Consider the following 17,883-nt stretch of genomic DNA (forward strand, 5'->3'; position numbering starts at 1 on the left):
ACATGTTCTCTGTGTTGTAGCTGTGAACCAGAAGCCACTGTACAGTTGCTTTCACAGTTCTCTGAAGATCCAGAAGGCCTTTCACAGTCAGTGGGACCTCAGGGTGCCTTCTCCCCATGGACTTTCATTGATTCTGCACGGGAATTGCTCAGATGGTGGGATAATAGTTTTCATTGTGCGTATCAGAATTTGGGAAGTGTAGTTCACGTGTGAGCAGAAGGCTGCCAAGACCCTAAGGGAGCTCTTCTGTCGTGTCTCTGTTCTTATCTTTGGGGACCCATGTCGCCTGTGGAACCATTCTGTCTCCTGTCTGCAGTTTGGTTTCCTGAGAGAGTCTGTCTTTTCTTTCTGCTCTGCAAGCTCTCAGCTTCCTCTGTGGGTCTCGTTGTCTATGGACAGGATGGAGACCTTTGCTCACATGCTCAGAGCTCTTTAGGTCACTCAGTATGCACCACTTTGTTTCTGTTTTAGGGCTTCAACAATAAGACCCTGCTCCTTGACTTTTGTGTAAACCTACTTTGTAGCTTTCCTATCCCCAGCATCTAAAGGGGGACATTCTTTTAGTAATGGGGAAAGTAGTGAAGGTGGCATTTGAGTAAAACTCCATGATTGCCCAACCCCGGCACTGAAGTAAAAGGTCAGGCCTTACCATTGAGTAGGATCTGCTGTCCACAGAAACATGGCATCCTTCTGACATTACTTACCAGACAGCCTCTGCCTGACTCAAGTCCCCTTCTTAACTGGCATGGAAGAGGACTAGGCTGTGAGCCAGCAGGGATGGAAAACCCTTTCTGCTCAGAAAACTCTCCAGGCCGGTGAGATGCTGACAGACAGTAAGTCCTGGGGCTTGTGGTCTTCTGTAGCTAATATTCTTCACCCCTGGCAGGACTCTGACATTTACCAGGCAGTTCCTTATTAACGCATCAGAACCTCAGCACAAAACCAATATGGCTGTTGCATGAGTATCCCTGTCTCGCAGCTGGTGTAGGTCGTCTGTAGCACAGCCTTCTTCCCCTGTTTCTAAAACTGTTGTTTGGTGATGGAAGTAGTGTTAGGTTTTTTTTATCGTTTTTGTGCTTTATGTTCATATTTATTTGTTTACAGAGACTTAGGTTTCATTAAGGGATTTCTCAAGCAGAATTTTCTTTTGTTGTTTCTCACCCCCAATTCCCCACCTGCGCTCCCTCCTACTCCCTTTATTCCTTCTTGCAGTCACCTCCAGTTTGACTCAGGGTCTAGCTGTATGGTCCAGGCTGGCCTTGTTTGCTACCTCTCTCAGCCTAAGGGTACATTTGTGCCTCCTTCTTTTACCTCCACCTCCTCGTCCTCCACTGTTCTCCCCTCCTGCTTTGGTCCATTCCTGCCTGTCTCCGTGAGTTGCCCTGGATCTCAGAACTGCACAGATTTTTTTTTTAGCCTATCTTATTTCATGCTTCCATTAGGATCTCTTCTTCTGTCTCATAGTCTCTTCCATTTCTAGTCTGTATGTGTGTGTGTGTGTGTGTGTGTGTGTGTGTGTGTGTGTGTGTATGTAGGCATGCATGCATGCACAAATAAACATATAATGCAAATTTTTATCTAAATTCTGCTGTCTATTTGTCTGGCTTATTTTGCTTAACATAATGATCTCTAGTTCCATTATTTTCCTGAAAATGCTATGATTACAGTCTTGTTTACAGCTGAATAAACTCCCACTGTGTTTATATATCATAATTTCTTTATCCATTCTAATAGGTTTTCTCTGCCACTGATGAAATTAGGCCAATTCAAGCTGAATTGAGAGGCAAAAGGCAGGTTTATTTGGGGGCAGCTTTTGGGCAAGTAGCTAAGGAACTAGGCCAGGGAAATCATCATGCAGACAGGGAGATTCATAGAGGGGAGAAGGAGAGAGCACAGTGTCTAGATTATATAGGGAATAGCCTCTTGGGGGAGGTGAAGCCCAGCCCCAGGGTGGGGTATAGCAAGGCAGGGTATAGCAGCTATGCCTTGTAATGGGTAGAGACTGACAGATGCTGGGAGAATCTGTAGGCCAGATCCACTTTGATACGTTAAAGAAGAACCTGAGCTTCCTGTCCAGGATCCGAAACCCAACACATTCATCCGTTGATAGCCATCGAGACTGGTTCCAGATATTTACTGCTGTGAATAGTGTGGCTAAACATAGATGTGCAGGTATCTCTAGAGTGTGGTGACTTAGAGTCCTTCAGGTATGCATGGATATAGGAGTGGTACAGGAGTGGTATATCTGCATCCTATAGTATTCTGGTTTGTTTCTTTGACCAGCTTCCATATTGATTCTATGATGACTGTACCCATTTATGTCCCCCCACAAAAGGGTCCTGGTTGTCCCGAATCCTCACTGCCATGTGTTGTCATTTATCTTCTTGATAACTGGGCTGCAGTGGAATTTCCAGGTGGCTTTCATTTACATTTTGCTAATGGCTAAGGATGTTGAATACTTTTTCAAGTATTTATTGGCCACTTGTATTTCTTCCTTTGAGAATTGTCTGTGCAGTCCATTCCATTTATCGACGGGATGATTTGACTTTTCTGGTATTTAGTTTTGGAGCTCGTTTGTAATCTAGGTAGTAACCCCCTGTTGGATGTATATTTGGCAAATATTGTTTTCCTGTTCTGTGAGTTGACTCTTTAATTTGATGGTTGTTTTTGTCTCTGTGCAAAAGCTTTTTAATTTCATTGATAATCCTTGGGGGCTATTTTCTGTGCTTTTCAGATCTTTTCCAGAAAGTCCTTCCCTATGTCTATATTCTGAAGTGTTTTGCCTTTCTTGGTATTTCAAGTCTTCTATTTAGATCTTTGGTCCACTTTGAATTGATTTTTATTTATGGTAAAAAATCTAAATCTTGTTTCATTCTTGCCCATGTGTGTACTCAGTTTTCCCACCACCATTGTTGAAGAGGATGTCATTTTCCTACTGTCTTCTGACATCTTTGTAAGACATTGGATGGCCCCAGTTGTGTGGGTTCATTTCCGGGTGCTCTATTAACTTCCCCTGTCAGTGGGTCTGGTTTTGTGTCACTGTCTGTTTTTGTAACTGTGGCTTTATAGTATGCTCTGAGAGTATATGTGTGATACCTTAGCATTGCTTAGTCTCTTCAGCATTGCTCTGGCTATTTGGAGTATTTTATGCTTCTATATGAATTTTAGAAGTTTTTTTTTCTAGTTCTGTGGACAGTATCACTTGACTTTTGGTGGAAATTGTATTGAATTCATAGATTACCTTTTGTAATATACCTGTTTTCACAATACCCTGTTAGTTCCTGAGCATTGATGGGGAGCTGTCCATCATCTGGCTTTCCGTTCTTTCAGTAGTCCTTACTTCATCATAGTGTCTTACTCCTCTGATGAGAAAGGAGGCTAAGTTATCATGAGTGGGGCTTTCCCCCGTCTTTCTTTTCTGGCAACTTAGAGGTGTATAGAAGGACTGCTGCTCTCTCTGTGTGTTGGTTTTATGTCTTTCCACAAGGCAGAAAGCAGCTATCAGATGGAAGACTTTTCTAAGGTCTCTTTATGGCCTCTCATGTTTATGGTCATGTTATCTGTACATAGAGATCGTTTAACTTTCTTTTTCCTATTTACATTTCTTTTCTTTCTTTCTCTTGCCATACTCCTCTAGTCAATATTTGGAGCACTATACTGAATAACAGTGTAAGTGTGGAAAGCTTTGTATCATTCCTGATTTTAGAGGATTTAGTGGAATATTCGCTATAGGTTTGTCATATGTAGCTCTTATCAAAGATAGATTTCTTCTGTTTGTAGTTTGTTCAGGAATTCCATAATGAAGAGACAGGGTTTTGTTAAATGCCTCTTCTGCATCTACTGGTGACCCTGTGATTTCTGCCCTACATAATGTATGTGCTTTATTGCATCCGTATTTGATGCTGAACCATTTTTGCATACCTGGAATGGAACCAGTTTTGTTGTGGGTTTTGTTAGACTGTAAGGATTTGGTAAGAAATCTTGTGTCTGTGTTCACCAGCAAGGTTAGTCCACAGCCTCTCGTTGCTGTTCTCTGGTTTGGGGATTGTTGTATTCACTGTGTTTGGTAGCCTCCCATCCCTTTCTGTTTTATGACTCAGTTTGTGGGGCATTGGTGTTAGCTCTTTTTAAGAGTTTAGTAGAATTTGGCAATGAATTTATCTGGTTCTAGGCTTTTCTTTGTTTAGAGGTTGTTGTTGTTGTTACTTCATCAATTTCATTGCTTTTTATGGATTTAACTTGTTTTATATCTTCTTGATTTAATTTTGGTAGCTCATATATGCTGGGAATTTATCCATTATAAGGAAATGGTTCCTAGTTGTCTATCTTTCCTGAATATCCAGAATCCCGATTCTGAAGAAGAAGGAAAATAAAAGGAGGAGGAGGAGGAAGAGGAGGAGGATGAGGAGGAAGAGGAGAAAGAGGAGGAAGAGGAGGAGGAGGAGGAAGAGGAGGAGAAAGAAGTTGCTACACTTATTTTTTTTTTATTGGAGGTTGGAAGCACTCAGGCCATGGCATGTGTGTGGAGGTCAGAGGGATCAGTTGTCTCCTTCCACTGTGTGGGTTCCGGGGCTCACACGCAGCTTGAAAGGCTGAACAAAAAGTGAGATGTCTGAGGATGAAGAGAAGGTTGTATTTGTCAGCGTGGCCAGGCCCTGCCTTTGCTTCCTTGTGCTATGGCCAAGTCCTCCATGGCCATCTTCCTGCTTCCAAGTTCTCCACGGAAGTACAGTCTGGTGCCTTAATAGGTTGACGGACTTACTGCACACAGTAGTCTTTTTATTCCCTCTATTTCAGGGTGATTGAGGCTTCCAAGTTTTGTGCTCCTCTATAGTAATAAGCAGCATGAGGGTAGGGGAGGTGTTGGAGAGCATCTTACCTCTCCCCACAGTCAGGCTTGAGGCTCTGCCAACAGGCTGTCTGACAGTGTGAGCATCTTCATGTGCAGCCCTTTAAAAGGCTCTCTCATTTCTCTTGCAGTAGATGTGCTGCTAAACCTGGATCTTCACTAAAGTTGAACTGTGGCCGTATTCATCCTCCTTTCAAAGTACAAAGATTTACCTTCTGTTAACCACTGCCTTTTAATGCCACAGAGAAAGGTTTAGCAACTGTCTTAATGTTGCCCACATTCCTGTTTTGTTTTGTTTAAACAGCTTTAGCTGAAATCAGTTCTACACATCAAACAAACATTTATTTAGCGTAAACCGAAACCTTTCCATTAAACTAGGTCTTCTCCAGTTTCTTTCTTGAGCCGTTTTCACCGTTGCTAATCTTCACAAGTTGCTTTTTGTTTGCCTCATGGAAGTCCATTGTGGAGAGACAAATGGAAGTCTTCTGTGCTCACAGAACATGATGACAGTAGCTCAGCTCTGAGTGGAACGTGATCACTCTGCAAAGCAGACGTCATAGTATGCACCTGGGGTGGCTGGACCCTTTTTTGGACGGCAAAAGTCAAAAGGAGTTTGGGGTGGAATGGAGGTATGCTTTGATGCTGTAGTTTGATGTTCAAGTGGAAGACAAGCCATAGAAGACTCATGTGTAAAGTGTTGGTCAGACTCTGATCTGTATGCATTGAGATTGTTGCCATTGCAAGGATCAGACACCGAAGCCTGAACTTGCTTGAGCAGAAAGGGACTTTGAGATAGATCATCCAGTCAGAAACTATATCCTGGGCCTGACTTTTTTTTTTTAATTCACAAATATTGTTCATTTGACATTCCAGGAAATTAACATATAGACAGAGCTGCTCAGACCAGGGCTGGGTGTTGGAAGTGGCCCGAGAAAATAGGAGTTCATGATATATTTTCATGGCTATGGCTATGTCATGTTGATTGTGGCAGTTGTGACTATGTAAGTTTTACATATATCTGTCCATTTATAAGCTCATCGATCTCTGTACTTAATCTAAATGCAGTTTTAAAAAATTATTTATTTCCATCCCAAATGCTGCCCCTAGCCCCCCCTTGGCCTCTGAGAGGTGAGCTGCTCTCCCCTATCCCCTTGGGTCCTGGCTTTATCTCCTCATCTCCTGTCCTGCATTTTGGCTCCAGTTTGACAGCAAAATGTCTTCAGGCTCCTTCTTGTGTTTTTCTAGTCTCGGAGCCTCTATTCTTCTGAAACCCAGAAATGGGAAGGGATGTTTGGCTTCACCCTGGGTTCCTACTCCTACTAATATTGTAGCTGTAGCTGTGCCTGTAGGGCAGGACTGAGCCTGGAAAAGGTGTGATTATATACATCCTGTGGGTAGGAGGAGGAGGTCAACGCAAACAGCTTAGTAGCATCACAGAAAAGAACCTTGAAGAGTGCCTTCAGCCTTTGCTGCTGCCTGCCTATTGTAATTGGCCTTTACTGAGTCACCAAGTGAGAACCTTAATGGCTGCATAGGATGTTGACTGCCTCTATAACTAATTATATATTGTTTGCTTATGCGACTAAGGTCACCAGCTTCTCCTGGCCCTTGGGTAAGTTCTTCATTTTCAGTCTAAGAAATCGGCACATGATACTTTCAGTATCTGTCTATGTCATGGCCTTCTTAGCTTTTACTAAGGATGTTTAACTACTCTGTTATGATTTTCCATTGCACACAGTGGATGCTGCTTATCCGGCGGATCTGAATATTTATTCCCTATGCTTAAAACATGTAGCCTGACCTGAGCTGCCATCCTAGCAGGCCCTCAACTCTGCAAGCTCCATTTTCCTGGCTTTCAGAATGCTCTGGAGATCCCAGGATGTGTCGGGAGCTACTTAGGTCAAGCTTTTCTCACCTCTCTCACCCTCTGTCTATTAAGTTGCTAAAGGAGACTTTGAGCAGGGAAGCCCTTGTCCTTGTTGGTCTATCTCAAGGACATTATAACCACCACCTTCTTGTTCTGGTCCACAGGTCGAGTTTGAGTGGCTGCGGCAGTTCTGGTTTCAAGGAAATCGATACAAACTCTGCACTGATTGGTGGTGTGAGCCCATGGCCCAGCTGGAGGGGCTGTGGAAGAAGATGGAGACTGTGGTAAGTGTATGAGGTCTGAGCGCGGTCTCTGGGGCACTGCGCTGTGCACACCTCCAGCCGTCTAATTTCCACGTAGGTTGTCAGTCTAAACGGCTGTGCTAGGCTATCTCCTGTAATGGGAGCAGCCTGCAATTCTGTCAGTAATGCCTCAGTCCGTTTCAGGAAACATTTCTGATGTTCTTCACAGAAGGCACTCCCCTAGACATGAGCTGGGACACAGCATGAGAACCGGGTACCAAGAGCACCTCGCATTCGTTTGTGGTTTCATCCTTACATCAATTGACGTGGAGAGCACTGTGAGCCCTAACGTACAGATTGAGAGCTCAGGTAGAGAGAAGTTAGATGCTTGTCCAGAGCTACTAAGTAGATGGCTCAGATGAAAGCCCGGGCTGCCAAGCTGTAGAGTGCACATGCTTTTACTCACCGTAGCTGAGCGGTTTAGCAAAGAGAGAAGTGGATGTCACCATGTACTACTATAGCTAAAATAAAACCATGGTGGGGGCCTAAAAACAATAAAAAGTCACGGTCTGGAAAGATGGGTCAGAGTTGTAAAGAATGTTGTCACCAAACCTGACAACCTGGGTTTTATGCCTTGGGACCAACAAGGTATAACGAGGGTTGTGATGGATGAGCAAGGACACCATGGAAGGAGAAAATGTACTCTCAGGGTCTCCACACCTCTACATGCGTGCACACGGTTCAGAGCCGTGTCAGGTTCAGGTCATTACCACTGATGCTAGGAAGGTGCTGGTCTCGATGGAGGGCCATGAGGAGAGGAGAGGATGGGCTGGGCTATCTGGGGAGAAACCATAGGTCTAGGAACTATGGAAACAAGATCAGAAGTCAGAACACTTATGGACATGCCAGCTAGGTGGCAGGTAGAAGCCACTTGAGGAGCCTCGGCTTGGATAACAATAGCAACAGCAAATGCTTGCATGGTGTTTTCATGACTACTAAAGATTCTATGAGTACTGAGAACTCACGTAATGTCCTGGTGACCCCATGTGATAGGCATGACTTTTGTCTCACTTTTACTATCAGGAGACAGGAGCCCAAAACTTTATGTAACTTTCCCAAGGTCACCAGCTAATAGGTGGGAGAGCTGGGATTTGAACTCTAGAAGGCCTGCTCTAGGCTTCTTGCCCTTTGTCGGCTCACTGATCTGCCTCCAAAGGCTTGGCTTGGAATGTAGAGGAAAGGCGATAAAAGCCTGCCGACCTCTGGAGAGTGACACTTCAGAGCGTTTGAAGGGTTCGGAGAGCAGTGACTCGTCTGCAGGGTGCACAGCGGTCGCCAGTCCCCACCCATATTGTTTCATGGACCTAGAGTTGACATCCAGGAAGCTAAACAAGCATCAAGCACACAGTTTGATGTGCTGAGAAGTAAATATATACCTGTGGAGTACAGTCCTAGCCCACACTGAGATCTGTCTGTCACCTCCAAAAGTGTCCACTTAGCCAGCCAACTTAGTGTTATTGTTTTGATAAAGATTATATCTTTGATATCATTTGATAACATTATATCTTCAGTAATCCCTGTCTTATGAAAATATCAAGTTCTAAGTATGAAGGCCTCAGCTGAAGAGTGTGCATCAGAATGCACATCTCTGAGATCATTCAGACTTCCCTTTGCAAGGATTAGCCTCTGGGAAAGAGGCACCATTGCTCTCCTAGTGTGTTAATAATCCCAAAGGCAGTTTCCCCGAGCCCTGGGTTAGTACAGAGCACTGTGTAGCCAGCTTGGAGATGATGAAGATCCCCTCTCTGCCTGGCTAGCTCTGTTCCTGAGCCAAGCCTGGGGACGAAATGCTGTTTTTATAGGATGTGTGCAACTTCACTTGTGTGAACTTTTGGTTTTTGTTCATTTTACATAGGCACTTAGGATTCTGTGTGCTGAGGCCAAATTGTTAGATGTCAACCTAATGTTGAAAGTATAATCTTATCAAGTTGTAAATTAAGACTTAGAAATAGGTAAGAAAAGAACTCAGTAATTTTGTGAAATAAATTTTTTATTCATTTATTTTTCATTTTATGTACATTGGTACTTTGCCTGCATGTATTTGTGTGAGAGTGTCTGATCTCCTAGAACTGGACTTAACAGACAGTTGTGATCTGCCATGTGGGTGCTGGGAATTGAACCTGGGTCCTCTGGAAGAGCAGCCAGTGCTTTCTAACTACTAAGCTCTCTCTCCAGCAATTAAAAAAAAAGTTTTAAAAAGTTTCTATTTTAGAAGTATTCCACCCCGCCCCCAAGTGAAATGTTTAGTCTTTTGATCACACAGCGATGGTCATTATTAATTCACTGAGGACAGATGACTGTAGATGTGTGTCAGTCTCAATATACGAGCACACACATTTGGTAGGAGTGGTAATCAGTTAAAGGAAGAATCTTTTTATTATATTTTATACTGGAAAAAAAAATAAAGAAAAGAGAGAGAAAGAAATCCAAAACAAAACAAAACTCTAAAGGAGTAGCAATCTGGAGAACTTTCCAGGGCTCTGTTCTTTACTGAAGAAAAAAAAAAAAGAAAAAGAAAATCAATGTTTCAGTGTCTTCCCTGCATGCCACAGTTGGATCATTATCAGCAGAGTGAAGGATGGGGCCAAGATAAAAGGGATGTTTCTTCTAAATTAAGTTGAAGCATTGCTTTAGGCCTTTAAAAAAAAAGATTTCTAATAAATTCATGATAAATTATTTTTGCTATTGAAAGAGACAGCAGAGAATAATCTTTGGAAAAGTCCCTGGCTCTGTGGCTCTTAGTGCGATGCCATGTGGTATTTGGGTACTGGGGCTAGATAGGCATTGGCTGGTGAGCCTGGCTCTGTCAGCCTGGCTCTGTCAGCCTGGCTCCGGCTCTTTGGTTTAACTTGTAAGCAGTAGGGGGCAATGTTGAGCTGCCAGTTGGAGGTCCCAAGATGCTGCCTTTCAGGAAAATGCATATAAATGTCCCATTAACTGCCAAGAATTACCCCTGTTGCTTCAAGTTAGCTGTAATCTTCAAGATTCCATAACACAGGAAATCAGTTGTGGGTTCACAGATGCAACAGCAATTTCACTTCAAAAATGCAGTGTTTGGTGCACATTTAGGTTCTGTGGAATTAAGCTAATCGAAAGGACATTTCTTGATTGTTCAAACTTTTCTTCCATGAAATATATTACTCCAAATTATGATTTTAGACAAGTGATTCCTTGTTATCTTCTCACATTATTGAGTAATGGAGTGGATGTTGGGAATAGGTGTCTTTGATCAGTGCATCTTTGTCTGTTCTGTAGCACACGTCCATCCTTTTGAGTGAGGAAAAGAAAACCTCCTGCCACCTTGGGCAGTGCACGAATTGGTTTCTCCCTTTTGCTTATGAGTAAAGCGCCCTTTGATGGCCCTTGTACCAGGGAAGAGGTGTGTGCTATAATTTCTGTCTGTCTTTCTGTCCTTTTTCTCATGTGCTTGGGAGGGGTTGTCTCCAGAAGCCTATGGGAGAATGGAAAATGAATTTTGAAATACCTGTTCCCCCATTAGTGGTAATTGCTGCACATGTCATAACCAGCCACATATTTCAGAAAGTTTAGTCAGCTATATGTAGACTCCCCTGGCCTCTGCTCCCTACGCCCTGTCCCAGCAAGCATGCCCTGGCTCACTGCTTATTCTTACCGCTTCTCTCCCGGAGGGAGGACAGTTTGTGTGCTTGCTCTTGTGATGTAAATGTTAAACCTTATATTTGAATGACATTCTGATAAAACATCATCTCTCCTCTGAATATTACTTGGCGAATTTATGGAGCGTTGAGCCGAGAGCTTCCTGACCCTTGGTACTACAGTCACACCTTTCTTGCCTTCTTTGCTCTCCACTCAAGAAGCATCCTAACAGTTGAACACTAGTCACATATTTGTGTCTTATTATGTTTTTTCAGCCAACCCACTACCTCTCATCCAAGATTATCATATTATGAGGAGACACTTCAGGACAGGAGAGTTAGCATTTGAAAGAAACCGTACAAGCTTTTCTTGCCAGCTAAAGAGGAGTATGAAAAGCTCAAGTCTCCTGTGAGGCAGCGCCGTCTCGCCGTAGCCTGAGATTCAGTGGATAGGCCATTTGTCTCCCAGGGGTTGATATCGCTCTTTGCAAAACTGACATTTATTTTACCTATAAAAATGTTTTAACACTATCAAATTCACGGCGAGACTGAGAAGAATGCCGGGGCTGAAATCCTCTAAATTGATGACATTTACTCATTTCCTTTTGACCTTAAAAACCTCTATTTTGTACAATCCAGAGGAATTATTCCGGAGGAGCTTCCGAGGAGGCGCCCTGAGAAGAGCTGGTGCCTCCTGTACTGCGGGGGAGTTTTTCATGCGCTTTATTGCTGTTGCTTTCCCTTTGGAGGGAGAGAGTGGCTCCTGCTTATCCTCCGTGCTTTTGACCATTCCCTGTCCCAGCAGTTCCAGTGCTACAGTAGCAGCCTGTGCTTGGTTGGCGATTGGCCTTAATAACCTTTGCTGACTGTAGTGGCTGCGAGCAAAGGCTGGATTATTTTAGTGTATCCGTTTTGAATCAGTGTAAAATACAACATGTAATTATGTTAGGTAAGCTATAGGCTACATTTAATTTGCCCATTTATGTTAGAATTTGGCTCAGGAGAGCAGAGAGATGTGGCAAAGGAGTGAGTGTTTCATTTCATAACATAACCAGGTTCTTGTTGTTAAAGTTTTAACAGTGAAATGTTCTTCAGAATGTAAAGGCATCCCTGACAAGTTATTTATAATAGTTTAATTCCAGGTGAGTCATGCTTCTGTGCTTGTCACTGTGGTCTGCACAAATCATCAGGAAACTTGTTCTGGAGGCAGCCTGCTGCTGCAGGGCCGGGTCCTCTGTCTGTGGCTCTCACAGTTGCCCGGAATGAGTGAGGCAAAGAGCAATTGTGTTTATTTGTTTGGGGAAAGGTTAATGAAGCTGTCACTGTAGCTGTGAGTAAAGTTCTTTATAAGTGAACAGAAGAACAAGGCTGCTTCTTATGTGCTGAAGTATATATCAAACATAATGCTATTTAGATAACAACTTATATTAAAATTCATATTAAAATTCCTCCTAAATTAAAGATTTTAGGGGGCCTGAGGAATATAACAATAAAATATAAATAATATTTCAGAGTCATATTAATGGTAAAATCACTGAGATACATATTTAAATATATATATATTTTCCTCGCCCCATAAGTATTCCTGTGAATACTAAATTACACATGCTAATATAACCTTGTCTCCTCATTTTTCAACATTTCTATTTTCATTTTTATATTTATTTTCATCCTGAATTGTGTGTATTGTCAGTGTGTGAATTTGTACACATGAATGCAGGTACCTTCAGAGGCCAGGGCCAGCTCCTTCTGGAGCTGAAGTTAGAGGTGGTTGTGAGCCAACCAGCATGGGTGCTGGGATTTGAACCTGGGTCCTCTGCAAGAGCCCAACAAGCTCTTAACCGCTGAGCTATCTTGCCATCCCTAGGGTCAGTATTTCTAATTTAGGAGCAGAGAATATTTTAGTAATTTAAGAACTGGTATGAAATGCCTGGTGGTTTTCAATCAAGATTTAAATTCCCCTCTCCCTCTTTTGACTGGGACATTGCCGAGTGGCTCAAGATAAGCCCAGATTGGAAGCAGGTTAAACAGTTAGAAGCACCCAATAATTCAAATTCTGGAACACAGTATTTCAGGGCCTTTGTGTTTATCTTTGGAAATTGGGAAAAGCTACAACCTCTGACTTACATTTTTAGTGATCCTTAAGACATTCACTTGGCTTTTTGGACCTACCCCTCAGCTCCCGTTTCCCACGGTTCTGTTCTAAAAGCAAAAATACCTGGAGGGAGGGAGGTCGTCTTATATGTAATTTAACATTGAACTCCTTTCTAAAGTGTTTTGGGTTCTTGATAGATTTTTGAGTCTCTCTTAGAACAGCTCCTGCCCCCAGCTGCTACAGACTTAGTAATGATTTCTTTTTTCCTAAGTGTGTGTGCCCTGTCCTTTTCGGGGGCGGGGGAAATAATACAATTCCAAGAGAATTCAGACTTAAGCCTCCCAAGCAGAGTGTGCATGGGAGGCACAAAAGCCCGTGTTTGTGATTCTCTTTGAAGTGTTTTGCAACTGGATAAGGAAAAATTTAGAAAGCGGCTGATAGTGTTCAGGGTAAATACTTAAACCCCTTTAGAGAATTTCACACACAGATACTGTGTGCAGAAAAAAGGGGTACTTATGTTTCTTAAAGCTGCTACAGCCTGCAGCTTTGTACTTAAAGACAGAGGTGTTGAATAGAATTCTACTGAGGATACATCCAGTGACAGTATCTCCAGGAACATCAGAGCCGGCCAGTGGTAGACTTTTCTGTTCTTAACCCTTGCATGAACGGTATGAGCAGAGCCTTCAAGTGCCCTGTGTTAGAACGTGCAAGGGACACTCAGAGGACTCGGCTTCCACCTCTGTTCTAAACACAAGAGCAAGACTCAAGTCATAGAAAATGTGATAGGAGCTTGGAAATGCCAAGTGAAAGCATGCCGTCTCTCTTAACCCCTGTTAGTGCCAGAGAGAAAACCTGAGATAATCAGGCAGGGTTTCTGTTTGCACCTTGACACCAGAGCATTTGACACATTTTGTCCACCTTCATTAAGTACATACATGCATGGCACACACACACACACACACACGCATGGCACAGATGCACACATGAGTGACACAGACATACATGCATGGCACAGACACATAAGCATGGCACAGATGCACACACATGCATGGCACAGACACATGCAAGGCACAGACACAGTTTTTATATATTATATTTGTTAAAACAAAACAAAACCTACAGATATATTCTCTTGTTTTAAATGTTTTTCAGTACTATGAAATTCAAATCTGGGTAAAGGGTTTAAAAAAAAAATCTTTCCCACTACGCCTTCAGGAACTGTGGTAGCCTCTATTTTGGGTCACTTTGACAAGCAGGCCATAACACACATGTGTGAATTCAGAAACCCGGATCCCAGACTGCTATGTCAGCAATTTCCATTTTTCCCAAGAAAGACAAAGGCTAACACATCATGTACCGTCTTCCCTCCAGTGGTTTGTTAGAGGGCTTGGCGGAGTGTTCCTTGAATTACTCTCTGGTCTGTCTTTCACCTGCTGGAAAACAACTTGTGTTGTGTCCCAAGTCAATCACAGCACGGAGAATGAAATGTTGTAAAAATAAGTAAACAAGGCTGCAAGCCCACAGCTTTGAATAGGAAGCAACCTCGCCCAAGATGCTGTCCCCGTTTACTGGAATATTATCTACATTTGTTTTTTCTTTTAATCCCCAAGTTAGCTAATGAGTGGTCCCCAAAACTGTTGCCTTCTGAAGAATGTTGTTATAGTGATCTCCAGAGAGAGCTTGTAGACTTAACTACACAGTGCAACCAGAATAGGGGTTCTAGAGGTTGATGTGACTCCCCTTGCTCAGAGTTATCTGTTGCGGTTCTACCTCCACCCCCACTTCTATCCCAGAGCCAACAGGACTCACAGCCACATGGAGCACAATGCTCCTCTTGCAATGTTCCCATCCGCGGAGTGTTACATATTTGTGGGGTGGGACTGGGAATCTTGTCATAGTTTGCAAAAGTGTCCCTATGGAAAATGTGCTCACACTGCTAAAACCCTCGCTTCTCTGAGAGCTACAGGAGCACATGAGGTTGCCTGTCCCACACATCAAGGGTGGTATAACCACAATCCTGCTTTTCCTCATCAACACCTGAAAAGTAATGAGCCTGCACTCTTCAGAAAGAGGCTGTGAGATGCTGCCCTTTGGTTCTCCTGAAAACACCTCTGTAACCACTGCTCAGTGATGGCTTTAATTCCATTTTTACCTAACAAGTAAATTATGATTTCATTTTCGCTCCCTGATCACAGCCTCATCTGGAACCACCTGTGACCATCTCACTTGTAAATATTTTCTCAGTATGTATCAAAGGCTCAGATAGATGATCCCCTGCTTGGTTTTGATTGGTTAACAAAATTAGCTTGCAAATGAAGAATTGGGGGTTATGAAGTCATATCTGCTTTAGCTGTAGTGACTTGGAGCTCCTGGTTTCTTGATAGTGTAATGTCAAGCCCTGTTACTTAAGCATTGCTAATTTAAATGAGGAATTACAAAATACCCATAACTACTCATCAGATGTTAACAGATGTTTGGGGGAACTAAGAGGTTGCATTTTATTTAAGGCCCCTAAACCAGTTCTTCTTACCCTGTAGTTTGTAACCCCTTTGGAAAAAAATCTCCATTTCTGAAAATATTTACATTACAATTTACAACAGGAGAAAATTTACAGTTATGAAGTAGCAAGAAAATAATTTTATGGCTGGGGGTCACCACAGCATGTGGACTGTATTAAGGGACACAGCACTAGGAAAGTTGAGAGCCACCACCCTGAACTGTTGATGCAGGTAGCAGTTAGCTTCGTAGAAAGTAGCACTAGGACAACCGATGACGCCCACAGTAAATCCATGTTTCCTAGGCACTGGAGAGTCATATCCCAGGCACTGTATAGTAGTTGGGATAGGTGGACGCCACCCTGTAGCAAGTGCTTCAGATAAGGTACATCTCAAATCCCTGAGCCCTCTCCCAGGTCTCCCAGGTTAATAACTGAGTATCCAATTGTTCAGCCTAAGCTGTAACTCCAAGTCTAGAAAAGCTCTCTTTTCCAAATACCCTCGTCACCTGACCAGCCTTCACCACCTCCTGTGAACGCAGCTTAGCCGCTATGGGAACTTCCTGTAACCAGCCTTCCAGTGTCTAGTAAACTGTACCAGTTCTCCATCTTCAGCTAGGACTCCTTTAAAATGAAAGTCATTGGCCTGGTCCAGACCTCCCATGGCACTCAGAAATCCATCTTCCTTGAGTGGCTTTCTGAGCTGCAGAACCCACTCTTCTGCCACTGTCTTTGTGTTTATTTTTGCCCCTGGAATATTCTCTACTTTTCTTTTCCCATTCCTTCACTGCACATTGTCTCATCCTTGGAGAGAGCTTCTCTGGCTGAGTTCACTGTCCATGCGGGGTACCTTGCCCTCTCTGCTTGCTCCTAGCACCTCACTGTTAGCTAGGGAATTTCTTTAGCGTCCATTCCAACTCAATCCAGCCTCCCTTCTCACTGGGCAGCAGAGGAGCTGACAGCTTTACTTATATTCCCAGCTCTTGGTATGCTGGTATGCTGGCACACAGTAGGTGCTTACGGTACACTTGCAGAAGGAAGAACTAAAGGTGAGGTCGGTGTACTGATCCGTCCCACTGTGTGGGGAAGCCTGGCCTCTAGTAAGTTCCCTCAAAATTACCTCCTAATTAAAAGGGATTTTTTAGAATAGGTTCTCCACTTAGAGGGTCCTCAGGACAACGCCGACAGCCATCTGCCTGTGCAGCAGCTTTGAGACCACAGTGTGAGAGTACAGAGACAGGTTGTGTGCCTTTGGCATTTCTAGCTGAGGAGATTGAGAAATCACTGGCAAATGACTTGTGTAAATATGTTTTTTTTGTTTAAAGAGAGAAATAGGCTTTTAGTTTCCCAGAGTCATTGTGTTGCCACAACTTAAGAAGGCAGTGCTTTGTCTTCTTTCTTGGCATCATTCATGTCTTAGAGTTCCCTACTCTTAAAAAAAAAATGCAATAGAGTAAAATCATGTCAAAATTAAACAACTTCTGTAGCAAATCTTGAACTTTGTTGTGGTTAATTTAAAAATACAGAGAAAGCGGCATGCGCTGGACAGGTTTTGGGCACAGAACTAGGAAAACCCCCAAGGAATAAACTGACTTCCGCCAGACAAGCTGAAAACTGATTAAAATATTTATCATCCTTTGGGTATGCAATAGCTTTTGATGATGGAAGGCATATTAATATTCATCTTTGCTGCTTGTCTACACTTCAGACAGATCCCAAGAAAGGATGTTCAAATGACCAGTTTTCTTTCCTCACCAGGAGCCTTGAGCTCCGGTGCAGCTTGGAACCAAGACATGCCTTGTGATGTGACTGAGCTTTTCCTCTGGGGGATGGGGATGGGGGAATACAAACCAGGGGAGACCTTTGCACTGGGAAGCTTTAAAGGATTACTGCTTTCTCAAGGAAGTCTTTTGCTGGAACAAAGGGAAAAGTTGGGCCATAATTTTATGAGCCACAGAACTACTGTGCTGTCTCAGTACAGGAAATGGACCTGGCTTCTTAGGTGAAGTCAGATGATCCAAGCTTTATAAGGTTTTGATAGAAATGACACTGAAGGTGGGTCTCCTCCCCCTTTTCCTATCTCCCTTCCCCCTACCCTCTTCCAACCATTTTGTTGAGGAGGAAAGAGGAAAAAAAAAATGAATTGTGTCTGCCACTTCTGACCAGGTCTTCTTATGTTGTTTTGAGTGTACCATCTATTGCCCCTTCATCCTCAGCCAGAGACAGAATAAACATACTGTCCTCATAGCCTGCCTGAAGCAGTACAGGGTGGCTAATGGGAATCTTAGGATCAATCTTATTCTCTTTCTCCTTTTCCTTCCTTTCCTCCTCTTCCTTCTCCTCTTCCTCCTCTTCTTCTTCCTTCTCTTAATGAAAGAAAGGATCTGTGTTAATTAAGCAGCATTTTCCAGGTAGATTGGAATAACCTTGATTGCATCTTGGCATGCAAATATGAGCATGAAGGAACTTGACCTTTTTATTGATTGATCTGAGAACTAACTAGAAATTGAAAATGAAGCTTCTCATAAATGACTTAACATGTTAACACTTAATTTCAATATTTCAAATCTGAAAATTCAGAACCTTCCCTTATATACTTACTTTTATAATTCCATGCTCCTCAGATATTTGCATGAATGATAACCTAAAAATCGGGCAATAC

At 42.9% G+C, this 17,883-nt stretch overlaps 1 protein-coding gene across 1 annotated transcript in view; it reads left to right on the forward strand.

Annotated features, from left to right (window-relative positions):
- Positions 1 to 17,883, forward strand: part of Fto (FTO alpha-ketoglutarate dependent dioxygenase) — a 348,908-nt gene that overhangs the window by 155,476 nt on the left and 175,549 nt on the right. Inside the window, exon 7 of the mRNA XM_028788217.1 lies at positions 6,881 to 7,000. Coding sequence (XP_028644050.1) covers positions 6,881 to 7,000 — 120 coding nt within the window. The remainder of the gene's footprint in view (positions 1 to 6,880; positions 7,001 to 17,883) is intronic.

Source organism: Grammomys surdaster, unplaced genomic scaffold, assembly GCF_004785775.1.
Source record: "Grammomys surdaster isolate TR1022 unplaced genomic scaffold, NIH_TR_1.0 125739, whole genome shotgun sequence".
NCBI classification, from domain to species: domain Eukaryota; kingdom Metazoa; phylum Chordata; class Mammalia; order Rodentia; family Muridae; genus Grammomys; species Grammomys surdaster.